At 34.6% G+C, this 16229-nt stretch overlaps 1 protein-coding gene across 1 annotated transcript in view; it reads right to left on the minus strand.

Moving 5' to 3' along the window:
* The window catches only part of LOC148940046 (endothelin-converting enzyme 1-like), a 259409-nt gene that overhangs the window by 26317 nt on the left and 216863 nt on the right, over positions 1-16229 (minus strand). The window contains exon 11 of the mRNA XM_089106057.1: positions 1472-1593. Within this exon, the coding sequence (XP_088962183.1) occupies positions 1472-1593 (122 nt within the window). The remainder of the gene's footprint in view (positions 1-1471; positions 1594-16229) is intronic.

Here is a 16229-nt window from a genome sequence, read left to right on the forward strand (position 1 = left end):
CACCGGTTTTTCCGACACGGATTTAACCTAAAAAAAAACTTGTATATCATGAAAGTCGTGAATGTACGCTTGAATGTAAGTTTTCAATCTATTACACTTTTGACCATATTCATGTAGGCGGGAATGTACGCTTCAATGTAAGTTTTCAATCTATTATACCCTTACTACTTATATAATGTAGTGAAATCAAACGAGTCCACTCTTTTGGCTGAAACTAAAGCCAGAGAATCTACTACTTGCAGGGAATTGTTAATGATCCAATATGGATTAAACTTAGAAAAATTTTTAATTCCCGAGCAATATGCCTTAAATTTATTTTTAATTTCTCCTAAAATACACGACAGGTCAGTAGCCGCAACTCTGGTCGGGCATCTTGCTGCACCCGCAATAAAGTGTGGTTTCGGGGGGATTTTTATGAAATTTTGCCGTCCGATATAAAAACGGAAAATTTTTATCACTATCATTAATCTTAATATTAATTTTTTTAAAAAGTGTATCCTCTATTCCATTCAATAGACTATTATTAACATCTTGAACGTTTTTATATGTATTTGTTGTACTAAGCTCCTTTGTTAAAACATCACAATATAGCTTCTGACAAACTATTGTAAAATTATTATTCGCTTTATCAATGGGTACAATTACAAAATCCCTCTTTATATTAGCAATCGCTTGTTTTATCTTATAATTATAAAAAACGCCTCATTATTATGTTTATTTGTCATCTTATATATCTTATTTCTAACCTTATTAATAATTAAATTTTTCCAATTCTGAAAACAATTTTTAGTAATTTTCTCTTTTTTGCACCAATTACCGATAAATATTTCTAGATTATTATTCAACCCACTAAGCAGATTCGAGGGTTTTAGATGATTTGAAAGACGGAATTTAGCCCCCATTTTCATTATATTCTGCAAATCCATTTGTTTTATTATTGCTAAATCACCTGTAATAATATGTTCGTAAGCTGGATTAACAATAGTATCAACAAAATTTTGTAAAAAAAAAACGGTATATTTGAGATGTTTCATAATTTTCTAATAATTCGTTAAAATACTAAAGTTTTAGGACGTGCAATTTTTTTTTTCTATTTCAAACTGAAAAGTTGGGTACTTTGGTTACGTCTTTTTTTTCTTGTGCCACCAATTTCACTTTATTACAAGGATCATTTATACATGGTAAGGATCATACATGTTAAAGATCATTTAACCTAACTCGGAAAAGGAGAAGTATATTACTACCATAGCGCCTAAGTTTTCAATTAATAATGTGAAACATAGGAGAAATTTTACTTATAAAACATAAAAACAAATCCTTCTATTAAGGCTAATGCAATTTTCACGAACAATTTTAATACCAAGGTTATTTGATTCATAAACTGTAGTAATAATAGCTTTAATTGCCGTATTTACTCCATATCCGTAATATAGGGTTGACAAACTATTATTGAAATGATACAATTACTTACTGTGTCTTTATTATCCTCGACTTCGTTCGTAAACTTTGCATAGAAAGCTCCCAACGCCAATCCAAAATATCGAGAAGTGGTCTCAAGACACATTTCCCATCGCGGTTTCGGCTCGATCGCTCCTATAGAAAATCAGATAAGTTTAAATAATTTACTTAGCCAGAAAGAAACTTCGCAAGGGTGTTAAGGAAAGCATTTAGATTCAGAGGAGACGTACCTGAGAGAGCTGTTAACGGATGAAAAATACTTACTTCGAAATTGGAAAATATTTACAAAATGGTGAATTATCCCCAAATTACCGCCTTTGGATAGAAACGTGTAATTTCTATTAATAAAATTAAAGTTATAAGTGGATCTACAAATATATTGACTTTCGGAGTACACTAGAAATAATAGTAATTAGCTATAGGTAAAGAGCGACCTTCAACAGTATTTCGCGAAACTATAAATAAAGTAATTTGGAACAATCTGCACTTAAAAGACTGATTTTTATTCTAAACGAGTAACATGTTTTTAATATATTTCGCTTAAATTTAAAGTTAACTGTTGAATATTTTAGTATAGTAAAATATGAAATAATTATTGAAAAGAGGAAAGACTCCTTCCCAGTAAAAGGGTTGAGTCAAAACAAAAAGTACTAGAGGAGCTCGTTCAAATTAATATTTCTAGGTCAAGTCATTTTTCAAGTAATTAATTCTAAAAATTTTCAAAAAAAGTATAAAAAAAAGTAATCTGTGATATTAAAACCTAAAACAAGCGAAGTCATATAACATGCCATGCCTAGACCAAAAGAAATAATTATAAATAAATTAAATAAACCTAAAAATCAATAGAAACCCATTGAGTTATCCACACGAACTCAAAACAATTAAAGAAATACCAAAAATAAGAATGGGACTACCACACCCACAAAACCTATTTTCTTTAGGAAAAAGTATCATTGTTTGCCATTTTATGCCAAAAAACGACAACATTGCCTGAATAGGGCCAAAATCCTATTGGGAAGAACTGATATCAAGATAGCTGATGAATTCATAATATCAACAAAAGGTTTCACTAAGGCACCATGTGGGAAAGATGCTGCATTATGGGATTGCAGCCAAAACCGTAAATATAATTAAAGCGATACACCATGATATCATGTGCGCAGTGCAGACAGAAGTTGATGTAATGATATGCGAAACCCATGTTTCGTCTCCAGTTCAACCGTTTGCCACTTCAGTGGCAACCATTACAATGATGACGACGTAAAATCGAATACATCGAAACTATAGCTAAATATAGATAAATCGAAACTATAGCTACCATTCCTGAATCAGCTTCAAATGGCGATTCCTCCTCACCTGACAGTTAAAAGAAAAATTACTTTCGGTTACTATGGACTAGAGTTCATTCTTTACTAGCTGGCCCCTAAGGGGGCAACCATAATCTTAAATTCCATACCCCTAAGAAAAAACAGCGTGGAACAATTTGAAAGTGAAGCCTGAAGAAAAAAGTTTTCCTCCTGAGTAAAATGAGAAATACGCGGTGAAGAAACTGTATCATGCATATAAGGATAGGAAAGAATGAACAAGTATAGTGGGGGACGGTAAAACGGAAAAAATATATTTAGACAAACAGTTTGAGGGGTTTGAGAATGCGCAATTGCTGAAGGTTTGACATGCAGAGAGTCGTGAAGCGTCAAAAAGGCACCTTTTTTTTACGAAAAAAGCCTGTAACGTACTACTACCCTCTGTATGATTTTCGCACTAAGGAAGGGTTTCGCATCCTTCGGACTGAGGTCGATAGTAAATGGGTTGCGAATGAAACTAACGATTTCATATTCCACCACATGGAAAGTGCAATCAAGTACATTTTTTTCTGGACAATTGCAGCGGCCGGTCCGGGAAGAACTATTTTGTTTCCGTATGTTTCCATGCAACATCCAGCCTGAGTTCCAACGAAATAAACCACAGGTCTATCTTTCTGGCGACGGGTCATCATCGGTACATCAATAGCTACAACCTAGTTAATAGTAACCACGACTTATAACACCCAGAAGTATAAAAATTTGTTTAGAACAACTGTCTAGTGGAAAAATTGTTATTTGTAGCTGATCTAGGAAAAGTAACTATTATTTCAATAAATTATTATCTTAATAATAAAATCTTATTTTGAAAGAAAATTTACACAAAATTTGAAAAAAAAATGCCTAAGACCCGTCAAAAATGGTATTGATCGAACAACAAATACTCCTTTGGAATCTGCCATTATCAATAATGCTATACAGGCATCTTACAGCCCCTGTCCTTGAACAACAAGGAAAATCAGAATTTGCACCTGTAGAACTGATTTATCATCTTTTTTTTGTTTTTTGTTTTTCTTTACCACTGGCATGGAACTGGATTATCATAGAAAGTTGTTCAAGAGCACATTTTAAAGCTAATTTCATATCTAATCGCTTTCATAAACTAACTTGATAACACTACCACACTGTGGTATTTGGCTACCAAAAACCCTACCGTGGGTGCCACTCCTTGACATGAAAGATTGAGAAGAATGAACAGGGTACCGTCATAATGTCCATGGTGAAAACCCTAACCTAGAGGTTTGAAATTCCCCTTCTTGCATGTTCCCACTCCCGGCCCCCTTAATTTTTTACATAAATCGTCTACAGAACTAGCAGGCTGCGCTTCAACAGCAAACAGGGCTGTTTAAGGTCTCATCAAAAAGCTAATTTTCATATCTACGTGTTTTTCATAAATATGTCTTAATAACACCGTCCTAAAGGGGCATATGGCACCAAAAGACACTTTTTGGTAACATATCTGGATTTGAAAGGCTAGGAAGCATGAAAAGGGTACAGTCACAACCTACATTATCGAAAATCTTCAACCTGAGTTTTTCAATCCTCTCTGTTGTGTACACTCTCCCTCCCATCCCCCTAGTAAGTTTCCTAAATCGTGGACTGACTAGCAGATATAGCAGGCTATTTCAACATGGCAGAGATATGTTTAATGGCTCATTTTAGAGCTCTTGATCATATCTAAATGCTCTTTGTAAAGTTGTCTCGATAACTCCATCATATAACTTTTATATTGCATCAAAAATAGCCTTTTTTATGCAATTTCTGGAGAAGAAATGCTGGAAAGCATGAAAAAGGTAACTGTAAAAAAAATTGAGATCCACCAAAAAATGTTTGTAATGTTTATCAACAGCGAAATTGGAATTTCAACAGCTTAAACTGAATATTAGAGCACAAATTGGAATTGCATGATCATTATTGGATATCCAATCTGTTGAGAAGCAAAAATGTTGGATTTCCATACCTGAATTGAATTTTCAACTTGTTGAACAGTAAACTAGTTGGATATTCTCATGTAATATCGAATTTTCAATTTGTTGACAAAACAACATGTTGGACCCGAACCAGTCCTTCTCCTCAGAGGCAGAATTTGTCCACTCATCATGAACTTTAGTGGAATCGTAGGTTTCCAGCGAAACCTAAATAATCAAGCTACAGAAAAAATACCATAAAGTATGATATTATTATTACTAAGTTTGGTCTTGTGTTTATTTAGAAAAGGCAAAAAAAAAGATTGTTTCTCCTTTATTAATACACTGTAAATATTTCATAAGTCATAAGTGATTAAAAAATTTCTCTCATAGTTTTCCATTGCTCTAAATTATATATTTTAAGCTAAAATTGTTTGTACGTAAATTTATGCATGTTCATAAAAACTTTTGTACATAAATTCACTTTAAATGGCACCAAATTTAATATTTTTCCATCAATTTAAATTTTTTTCCATCAATTTCTGTATTTATGATGGGTTTAAAAAATGAATTCAAATTCAAATATGATATTCAAGAAATTTCAATCTACTGTTGAAGTCCAAACCTTTCTGATTAATATAACCTGTTTGCGTCGAAAATTACATTTTTTCTACTGAAAAGTGCATAAGTTTTAATATTTTCAATAATTTTTTGAAACTTAATAAGCAAGTAACAATTCCAACGGAAAAATTGGATTTATTTTTACTTGTTTGAATTCAATAAACAAGTCACAATTCCAACAGAAAAATTGGATTTTTTTTTACTTGTTTGAATTTGAGCAAAACATTTTGTTGGAACTCAGTGGTTTTTTTTACAGTGTACCATACAAATCGATTTGGTCGAAAACCAATAGCCAGAGGTTTAAAGTCCCACCATTTTGGTGCTACTCCTCTCAGCCCCTTTAGTAACGTAATAAAGAGCAAATCACAGTACATATTAACCAAAAGTTTAAAAACGTGTAAAAAAAAATGTCTATGTTTTCTAAAATTTCTATTAACATCGCACAATATTGTATGAAATTAACAGTACATTACTTCATATACAACATCAAATTTTAACAAATTAGGCAAGGATTTGATACCCCTCACTCTGACGAAGCAACTCGCCATAAAAGAAAAATTGTTCTTGCTCATTGCGTTGAAATACCCTAACGAGTAAGCCGTATCAAGTCAGCCGTCAATTTAATCTGTAATGTCAATTAATTTTTGTCCCGGATAGGGGGAATAGAAAACAGGTTTACGTGAGAAATGACTTTTCATGACAATAGTCACAGGTTGAAGTCTTCTGAAGAAAGCATGCTACGTAGATATTAGAACTATTAGGTCTATTATATCATGCTATTTCAAAATATCATGGTCATTTTCTCACAATGTCACTCCCCTTGACATAGTAAGTAAGTAAGTTTGTCGGCAATAGACCCTTAAGGTCCAAACCGGCGGTGCTGATCTCCGTTTCGTGGCCCTTCAGCCAGGAAGTGCAATGGGGGGTTTGGAGCCAGCCATCTTGTGCCCCCTTGACACAGCCCTAATAATAATTTTTTTCTTCAATTGATCTCTTTATACGTCATACTTTCTATGTTGAAACGTAGAACCATTAGTTTATCAACAATCAATATATTTTGGCTACAGGTATGGAGGACCATAGTTTCTATTTTGGCTTCATGTAGAGGTGACCACATTATTTATCTATAGCATACTACTGCTGTTATGCACTGTGAGAGCTAACATAAATGTGAAAACTTCATTTTAGACAACTAATGCACCGTTTCGGACAACTGAAACTTGGCAGCGCACTGGCTTTAGAAAGAAGCTGATCACAAAATATCGTAGAACAGCGTCAAAATTTCCGAAATCAGTAGTCTCAGTAACCTGCCCTCGAAACCTTTGAAACAAGTTATCTTGAAATCATTCGAGTTCATTTTACACAAAACTACAGTTTTGCAGATACGCCTTCTGAGAACCGATGAAATATTCTCAGAAGTTAAAGAATAGAACTTATTATTGCTGATAGTGATGTTATATTTGTGCATAGGTTTCGGTTGAACTCTGTTGATAGCCGCTCTGATAAAATTGCTCCTGTTTTAGTGAAGTTTAAAGACGGCCACACAGCTATGAAAGTTTTTGCTTGCAAAAAAAACCTTGTGAACACGAAGATTTTTGTGGCTGAGAACTTAACAAAGAAAAAAAGAGAATTGTTGAATGCTGCAAGGGAAAAATACGGTAATAAGTTCGTGTGGTCAAACCAAGGTTGGATCTACGTCCGTCCGGAGAATGAAACTTCTGCTAGTAAACTTTGGTCTATGAATGACATATTCGATCGTGATTGAGTGTCCTGTTTTTTTTTTTTTTTTTTTTTTTTTTTTTTTTTTTTTTTATTTTGAGTCTTCATACGTGTTTATTTATTCTTATTATTATTCTATTATTCCTATTTCCTTTCTTTACAGTTTATGTATTGTTTTTATTCATAATGAAGAAAAAAATATTGTCGCTTTTTATTTTACTTTATTATTATTTTTAGTTTACTCACAATAAATATGTTGGATTTGCTTTAAAAAAATTCTTTTTCATTTGCTTATGTTTTATCACATCAGATAGGTCTCCATTTTAAAGATCAAGTTGATGAATGCCCCAAGCCACTCCGTCCTAGCCGCTAAGTTCGTTTTGAAGAGTTTGGTCAAATTAAAAAAGAGTTGTATAGTTTGTGTGTTGCTCAATGGAATTGCCACATAACGTCGGCTTTTGATGAAATTGTTCAGTTTTTAAGTAATATTAATAGTGGGATTGATGTTTTGGGAATTTGTGAATCATTCTTGAGTTTGTATAGTCTTCTCTCTTCCTACGCTTTTCCAGGTTACCAACTGATATCGAAGTCGCGGCATTCAATGGGGTGTGGGGGACTTGCATTTTTGGTGAGAGAGGGATTGAATTTTGAGGAAAGGGAGGACCTTTATTTATGGAATGAAGGTAAGATTGAAATTTTTTCTATTGAGATTGAAATAAATAATCGCAAACAGTTAATTGTTTGCCTGGTTTATAGACCCCCTGGTGCTCATCCGGAGGAATTTTTTCAGGAGTTTGATATGTTTTTAAGCAGGGCCCAGTCTAATCGATCAGAGTGTGTTATTCTGGGTGATTTTAATTTTGATTTATTGAATTTAAATAGTTTTAATTTAGAATTTTTAAATCTTGCATTATCTCATGATTTGTACCCAGTGAATCTGATTCTTTCCCGTATCACTGCTCAGTCAGCAACACTAATTGATAACATATTTGTTTCTTCGAATCTATTGAGACAAGCATTCTGTGATGTTCTCCTTCAACCTGCTTCTGACCACCTCCCAATTGTTTGTATGATAAATAGCATCAACACTTTGACTAAAAACCTAAGTAAAAGAGTTTATAGAGATATGAGAAATAATAACTTGAGAAAGCTGAAAGAGCAAGTTAGTACTATAGCATGGGATGAAGTTAGCAAAGAGCAGAATGCAACTACAGCATTTGACAGGTTTATGAATATTCTCTTACCGGTATATGAGGCGTCTTGTCCTCTGAGGAAAATGAGGAAAAAGAAAAATGAGCCAAGAAAGCCATGGGTGACCACAGAATTGCTTGAAATGATGGAAATGCGAAACCAGCTTTTTGAAAAACATTTACAGAGCCCGGAAAATGCGAGTTTATTTGAAGAATTTAAGCGAGTCAGAAACAAAGTTAACCATAAGTGTCGCAGTGAGAAAAAAGCATATTATGCTTCTGCTTTTGATGGTAAAAGTGGTGATGCAAAAGGAACCTGGCGACTAATAAATGAGGTTTTAAAAGGGAAGACTAATGATAATGATGGAGTAAAGAGTCTGATGGTGAATGGAAGTGAAATCACTGATAAACAGGAAATGGCTGATGAATTCGGAAAATATTTCACGAACATAGGCGCGAGTATTAAGGAAGACGTAGCTAAAAAGTCTAGAAGACATCTGGTGAAGTACTTTATTGATAATCAAGGCGACGGGTGCATTTTTTCGTTCGAGACGTGCACAGCAAAGGAGATCGAGAGCACAGTGAAAGGACTGAAGTCCAACTCGGCTGGAATAGATAGACTTAATCTTAGAGCTGTAAATGCTATCCTAGTTTATATATTACCTTGTCTAACTGACTTAATAAATCTATCACTCCAGACCGGCGAATTCCCTAGTGGTCTTAAACTGGCAAAGGTAATACCATTGTATAAAGGGGGGAAGAAACAAGAACTATCGAATTGGCGACCGATTTCGTTATTACCTATTTTTTCTAAAATCTATGAAAAGATAATTCACAGGAGACTTTATGAATATTTGGATAAACTAGGAATATTGTGTGACAGCCAATTTGGATTCCGCAGTAAACATTCTACTAGACATGCTGTTCATTATCTTCTGGGTGTAGTCAATGGAGCTCTAGAAAAATGTCTCATTCCTTTAAAGATCTGTTTTGACTTCAAAAAAGCCTTCGACACTGTGGATTTTGAGTTGTTGCTGTGTCGCCTGTCTATTCTGGGGATAAAAGATGTTTGCTTAGATTGGTTTAAATTATATTTGTATGGAAGGTCAGCTAAATTAATGTTAGATGACATCGTTAGCGGAGTCTATCCTGTAAAATTTGGAGTTCCTCAGGGCTCAGTCCTTGGTCCATTACTCTTTCTCGTATACATATATACTCTGAGGTTTTACATGCCTGAAGCAACTGTTACAGCATTTGCAGATGATACTGCTTGATACTGCTTTGACGATTTCTGCACAGTCACTGGAAGAACTAGTGGATAAAGCAAACCGAACGCTGGAAAACCTTTTGGTGTTTACCTCCTTGAGTTAAATTGCTGTTAATACTTCTAAGACAAATTATATGATTTTTAGTAGGGTAGGAAAAATTGTAAATAGTGCTTCCGTAGTATTTGAAAATTTGTCGCTTTCACAGGTTTTTGAAAATAAATATTTAGGATTTTATGTTGATAATAATTTGAGAAACACATAAATATGATTCCAATTCATTGGAAGAAACACATAAATATGATTTCTTCTAAACTTGCACGAGGTCTTGGAGTGATGCGGCGTTTGAAACACGTGTTACCCTTAAGTAGAAGTGACCCTAAAGGTCGTGACAGCACACCATATATGGGCATAGAATACTGTCAGCACACCAAATAAGGGCATAGCCTCCCTAGGGAGAAAGATTGCGTAATGGGGTCAATGACCTCTTTTTCCAAGGTCGATTTATTTGATGTTTCTATGTGTAATAACTCCGGGGTGAAGGTTGCACATGCGCATTGAATTCTAACGGGAGCAGTGTTATTGATCTAGGACTCGAAGGGGAAGTGAATTTCCGAGAAATTGATTGCGTAATCGAAGGGGAAATTATTGATTCACGAAGGGGAAATTATGAAACAAACATGGCTTCTTTAATCTGTGATTTACATAATCGCTAGGGGAAATTATTGATTCACGAAGGGGAAATAATGAAACAAACATGGCTTCATTGTTGTTTGGTTAGCTTAACCTGAGAAATTGATTTACATAATCGCTAGGGGAAATTATTGATTCACGAAGAGGGAATTAAGAAACATTAAGGCTTCTTTAATCTGTGATTTACATAATCGCTAGGGGAAATTATTGATTCACGATGGGGGAATTATGAAACAAACATGGCTTCATTGTTGTTTGGCTACCATAACCTGTGAACTTGATTTACATAATCGGCGGGGAAATTGTTGATTCACGAAGAGGGAATTAAGAAACATTAAGGCTTCTTTAATCTTTAGGCCTGAGGGATTTATTTATTATTGTTGTTTTTTGACAAGTGCATGCCATAAACCACGTGGTGCTGTCACGAGTCAGAACACCTGTGCTGTCGACCTCAAATCACCTATCGTGAATCAATAATTCCCCTTAGAAACAACAAATTAATTTCCCTTTCTTGACAGATCAATCAATCAATGACATCATCTGTCAGACTTTAAAAATTTTCGCCTAGAAACATTTCTCCAGGAATAGATCCAGGTCATTAATGTCTTTGCCTCGGGAACAGTTCTACTGGTCGAACTCCAAAGGATATTAATAACCAAAAGCCATGGAAACAATTAGGCAAGAAACATCTTAGCGATGAATTGTTTTAGCGTGCGAGAAGGTTTCCTATTAATTTGAAATGCGTTAGCACAGAGATGCCAATAACAAAGGAACACGCTGAATTTGCGTTTAGGGATTATTTGGGCGAAACCGTTTTAGACAGGTAATGGAACTATTTCGGCGAAACAGATAGAGACATTTTAAAAGAATATTTTTGAAGAGATTTTAGAAGAGAATTTAATGGTGAAACTCTGTGGTCGTTATAATACACAAGTTTCATTTGAACAGTGTTGTGAGGTCCTCTAACCCAACCCCAAAGGGTTCCAATCCTCATACCCCAACCCCGAAGGAAGCCCCCGGTCCTCAAAGGTCCACCGGGCTCCCAAAGGCCCTCCACCGGTCCCCCAATGTCCCCCAGGCCCCCAACTGCCCCCCGGACACTCAAAGGTCCCCCAAGCTCCCAAAGGGCCACCGGCACCCCCAAAGGCCCACCCCAGACCCTCAACGGCCATCCCCGGGCCCCCCAAAGGCCCATCGAGCTCCCAAACCGTACGCGCGGTGATTTTGAATTGAATTTATCAAGTATTTTGGGCAATAGGTTGCATCTTAGCGTTAGCTAAGGTGTAGGGACATGATTGGAACACCTTTATAAGCACTAATATGCAATCCTATGATGTTCTGGGGTGTCTGAATTGAATTTATCAAGTATTTTGGGCAATAGGTTGCATCAAGACTGGGCTGGGTAATTGTAGACAGAGAAAAGCCAAGACAGATAGTCCAAGTAACTTCTGCGGGGAAAGAAGACCCTGTTGAGTGGGGAACATGTTCGGCACGCTAGGTTGACGTGACATATCTCTAAATTAGAGATTTGTCACGAAATTAGAGATTTGTCTCTAATATGCCTTAGCGTTAGCTAAGGTGTAGGTACATGCTTGGAACACCTTTATAAGCACTAATATGCAATCCTATGATGTTCTGGGGTGTCTGAGAGGCCCCCTGCCTAGAGCCTTAGGCATGCTGATCAAGAATTCAAAAAAGAGGCAAACAAGGCAGACCCGCCTATGGTCTTAAGAAGGTTGACCAAGAATTTAAAATTGACATAGGACCATAAATTTGCTTGAAATAACAGGCCCAAGGCCCGTACGCGCGCGTACGTAGGCTAACCTAGCCTAACCTAACTTAACCTAACCTAGCCTAATCTAACCTAACCTAATCATACACCTAACTTTTCGCATGTCTCTCACCTAACCTAAGCTAACCTAAGTGAAGCGTACGTAGGCTAACCTAACCTAGTCTAATCTAACCTAACTGAATCTAGTCTAACCTAACCATACTCACCGGAAAGGGTTAGGTTAACTTATCATGAGCACTCATGATATGCACATGTGTGTACATGTGTATACATGTGTGTACCTGTGACAAGGTAAACCACAACCAGACACTAGTGAAATATTCCAACTCTTGCATTTCAACGAAAGAAATTCAAAAATGAACTTTGAAAAATCAAGAAAATGTAAATGTGACAAGGTAAACCACAACCAAACACTACTGAAATATTCAAACTCTTGCATTTCAAAGAAAGAAATTCAAAATGAATTTTAAAAAATAAATAAAATGTAAATGTGAAAATTTAAACGACGACCAGACGCTACTGAAATATTCAAACTATTTAATTTAAAAGATATAAATTAAACTTTAATTTGAAAAATCGAGAAAATGTAACTGTGACAAGGTAAACCATAAACAAACAATACTGAAATATTAAAACTCGTGCAATTCAACGAAAGAAATTCAAAATGAACTTTGAAAAATCAAGAAAATGTAACTGTGACAAGGTAAACCATAACCACACACTACTGAAATATTCCATCTCCTGCTTTTCAACTAAAGAAATTCAAATGAGCTTTGAAAAATCAAGAAAATGTAACTGTGACAAGGTAAACCATAAGCAAACACTACTTAAATATTCCAACTCTTGCTTTTCAACGAAATAAATTCAAAATGAGCTTTTAAAAATCAAGAAAATGTAACTGTGACAAGGTAAACCACGACCAAACACTACTGAATTAGTTCAACTCTTGCATTTCAATGAAAGAAATTAAAAATGAACTTTGAAAAATCAATAATATGTAACTGTGACATGTTAAATCAAGAACAAACTCTTCTGAAATAATCCAACTCTTTCAATTCAACGAAAGAAATTCAAAATGAACTTTGAAAAATCAAGAGAATGTAACTGTGACAAGGTAAAACATAACCAGACACTTCTGAAATAATCCAATTCTTGCATTTCAACGAAAGAAATTAAAAATGAACTTTTAAAAAATCAAGAAAATTTAACTGTGACAAGGTAAACCATAACCATACACTACTTAAATATTCCAACTCTTGCATTTCAACTAAATAAATTCAAATGAACTTTTAAAAAATCAAGAAAATGTAACTGTGACAAGTTAAACCACAAGTAAACACTACTGAAATATTCCAACTCTTTCTTTTCAACGAAATAAATTCAAAATTAACTTTGAAAAATCAAGAAAATGTAACTTTGACAAGGTAAACCACAACCAAACACTACTGAAATATTCCAACTCTTGCATTTCAAAGAAAGAAATTCAAAATGAAATTTGAAAAATCATGATAATGGAACTGTGACAAGTTAAACCATAACCACCCACTACTGAAATATTCCAACTCTTGCATTTCAACGAAAGAAATTCAAAATGAACTTTGAAAAATCAAGAAAATGTAACTTTGACAAGTTAAACCACAACCAAACGCTACTGAAATATTCCAACTCTTGCATTTCAATTAAAGAAATTCAAAATGAACTTTTAAAAATCAAGAAAATGTATCTTTGACAAGGTAAACCACTACCAAACTCTACTGAAATAGTACAACTCTTGCATTTCAACGAAAGAAATTCAAAATTAACTTTGGAAAATCATGAAAATGTAACTTTGACAAGGTATACCATAACCATACACCACTGAAATATTCCAACTCTTGCATTTCAACGAAAGAAATTCAAAATGAACTTTGAAAAAACATGAAAATGTAACTGTGAAAAGGTAAACCGCAAAAAAAAACGTATTAAATATTCCAACTCTTTCATTTCAATGAAAGAAATTCAAAATGAACTTTGAGAAATTAAGAAAATGTATATGTGATAGGATCACGCACAAGCAACCACACATTGACGAGACAAAAACTTGCAGTTCAATGAAAGAAATTCAAAATGTACTTTGAAAAATAAAGAAAATGTAAATGTGAAAATTTAAACCAAAAAAATAAACAACTGAAATAATCAAAAACTTTAAAATAAAATTAAGAACAAAAAATTGAAAAAATTATATAAATGGACTAGTTACATATTATCTGTCAACATTAAAAAAAAACTAATTAAATCTAAAAACTATTGAATTCATACGAAAGAAATTCAAAATGAAATTTGAAAAATCATGAAAATGTAACTGTGACAAGGTAAACCACAACCAAACACTACTGAAATATTCCAACTCTTGCATTTCAATGATAGAAATTCAAAATGAACTTTGAAAAATCAAGAAAATGTAACTGTTACAAGGTAAACCACAAACAAACACTACTGACATAGTCCAAATAGAGAAATAAAAAGAAAGAAATTCAAAATGATCTGTTAAAAATAATGAAAATTTAAATGTGACAAAGGTAAACCACAACCAAACACTACTGAAATAGTCCAACTCTTGCATTTCTACGAAAGAAATTCAAATGTACTTTAAAAAATCACGAAAATGTAACTCTGACAAGGTAAACCTCTACCAAACACTACTGAAATATTCCACCTCTTGCATTTCAACGTAAGAACTTTGACAGGTGCTTTGAAAAATCAAGAAAATGTAACTGTGACAAGGAAAAACACCATCAAACACGACTGAAATAGTCCAACTCTTGCATATCAACGAAAAAAATTCAAAATGAACTTTAACAAATCAAAAAAATGTAACTGTGACATTGGAAACCGCACCCACACTCTACTGAAATATTCCAACTCTTTCAATTCATCGATATAATTTAAATATGAAATTTGAAAAATTATGTGAATGTAACTGTGACATGGTAAACCTCAACCAAACACTACTGAAATATTCCAACTCTTGCATTTCAACGAAAGAAATTCAAAATGAACTTTGAAAAATCAAGAATATGTAACTGTGACAATGTAAACCACGACCAAACACTACTGAAATATTCCAACTCTTGCATTACAATGAAAGAAATTCAAAATGAACTTTGAAAAATCAAGAAAATGTAAGTGTGACAAGGTAAACCGCAACCAAACACTACTGAAATATTCCAACTCTTGCATTTCAACGAAAGAAATTCAAAATGGACTATCAAAAATTAAGGGAATGTAACTGTGACAGGGTAAACTACAACATCACACTAGTGAAATATTCCAACTCTTGAATTTCAAAGAAAGAAATTCAAAATGAACTTTGAAAAATTAAGGGAATGTAACTGTGACATGGTAAACTACAACATCACACTACTGAAATATTCCAACTCTTGCATTTCAACGAAAGAAATTCAAAATGAACTTTGAAAAATCAAGAAAATGTAACTGTGACATGGTAAACAGCAACCAAACACTACTGAAATATTCCAACTCTTGCATTTCAACGAAAGAAATTCAAAATGGACTATCAAAAATTAAGGGAATGTAACTGTGACAGTGTAAACTACAACATCACACTAGTGAAATATTCCAACTCTTGCATTTCAACGAAAGAAATTCAAAATGAACTTTGAAAAATTAAGGGAATGTAACTGTGACATGGTAAACTACAACATCACACTACTGAAATATTCCAACTCTTGCATTTCAACGAAAGAAATTCAAAATGAACTTTGAAAAATCAAGAAAATGTAACTGTGACAAGGTAAACCACAACCAAACACTACTGAAATATTCCAACTCTTGCATTTCAATGAAAGAAATTCAAAATGAACTTTGAAAAAATCAGACCTTTGGAGGGGGGAGGGGCCGGGGGCAGGGGGTCGTTCTGTGTCTCAATGCACAAAAAAGTATAAAAAATGATGAGGGAATGGGGGGGGGGGGGAAGGGGAGGGGAGGAGGAGGAGGAAGGAGGAGGTGGGAGGAGGAGGTAGAAGGAGGAGGGAGGAGGAGGAGGAAGGAGGTGGGAGGAGGAGGAGGAGGAGGAGGAGGAGGAGGAGGAGGTGGGAGGAGGAGGAGGAGGAGGTGGGAGGAGGAGGAGGTTGGAGGAGGAGGAGGGGGTCGGGGGAGGGCCTTTGGGGCACCGGGAGGGCCTTTGGGGCACAGGGAGGGCCTTGGGGTGTCTGGGTGACTTT

The sequence above is a fragment of the Artemia sp. Qi Xiang Cuo genome, chromosome 20 (assembly GCF_049724085.1).
Source record: "Artemia sp. Qi Xiang Cuo chromosome 20, ASM4972408v1, whole genome shotgun sequence".
NCBI classification, from domain to species: Eukaryota; Metazoa; Arthropoda; class Branchiopoda; order Anostraca; family Artemiidae; genus Artemia; species Artemia sp. Qi Xiang Cuo.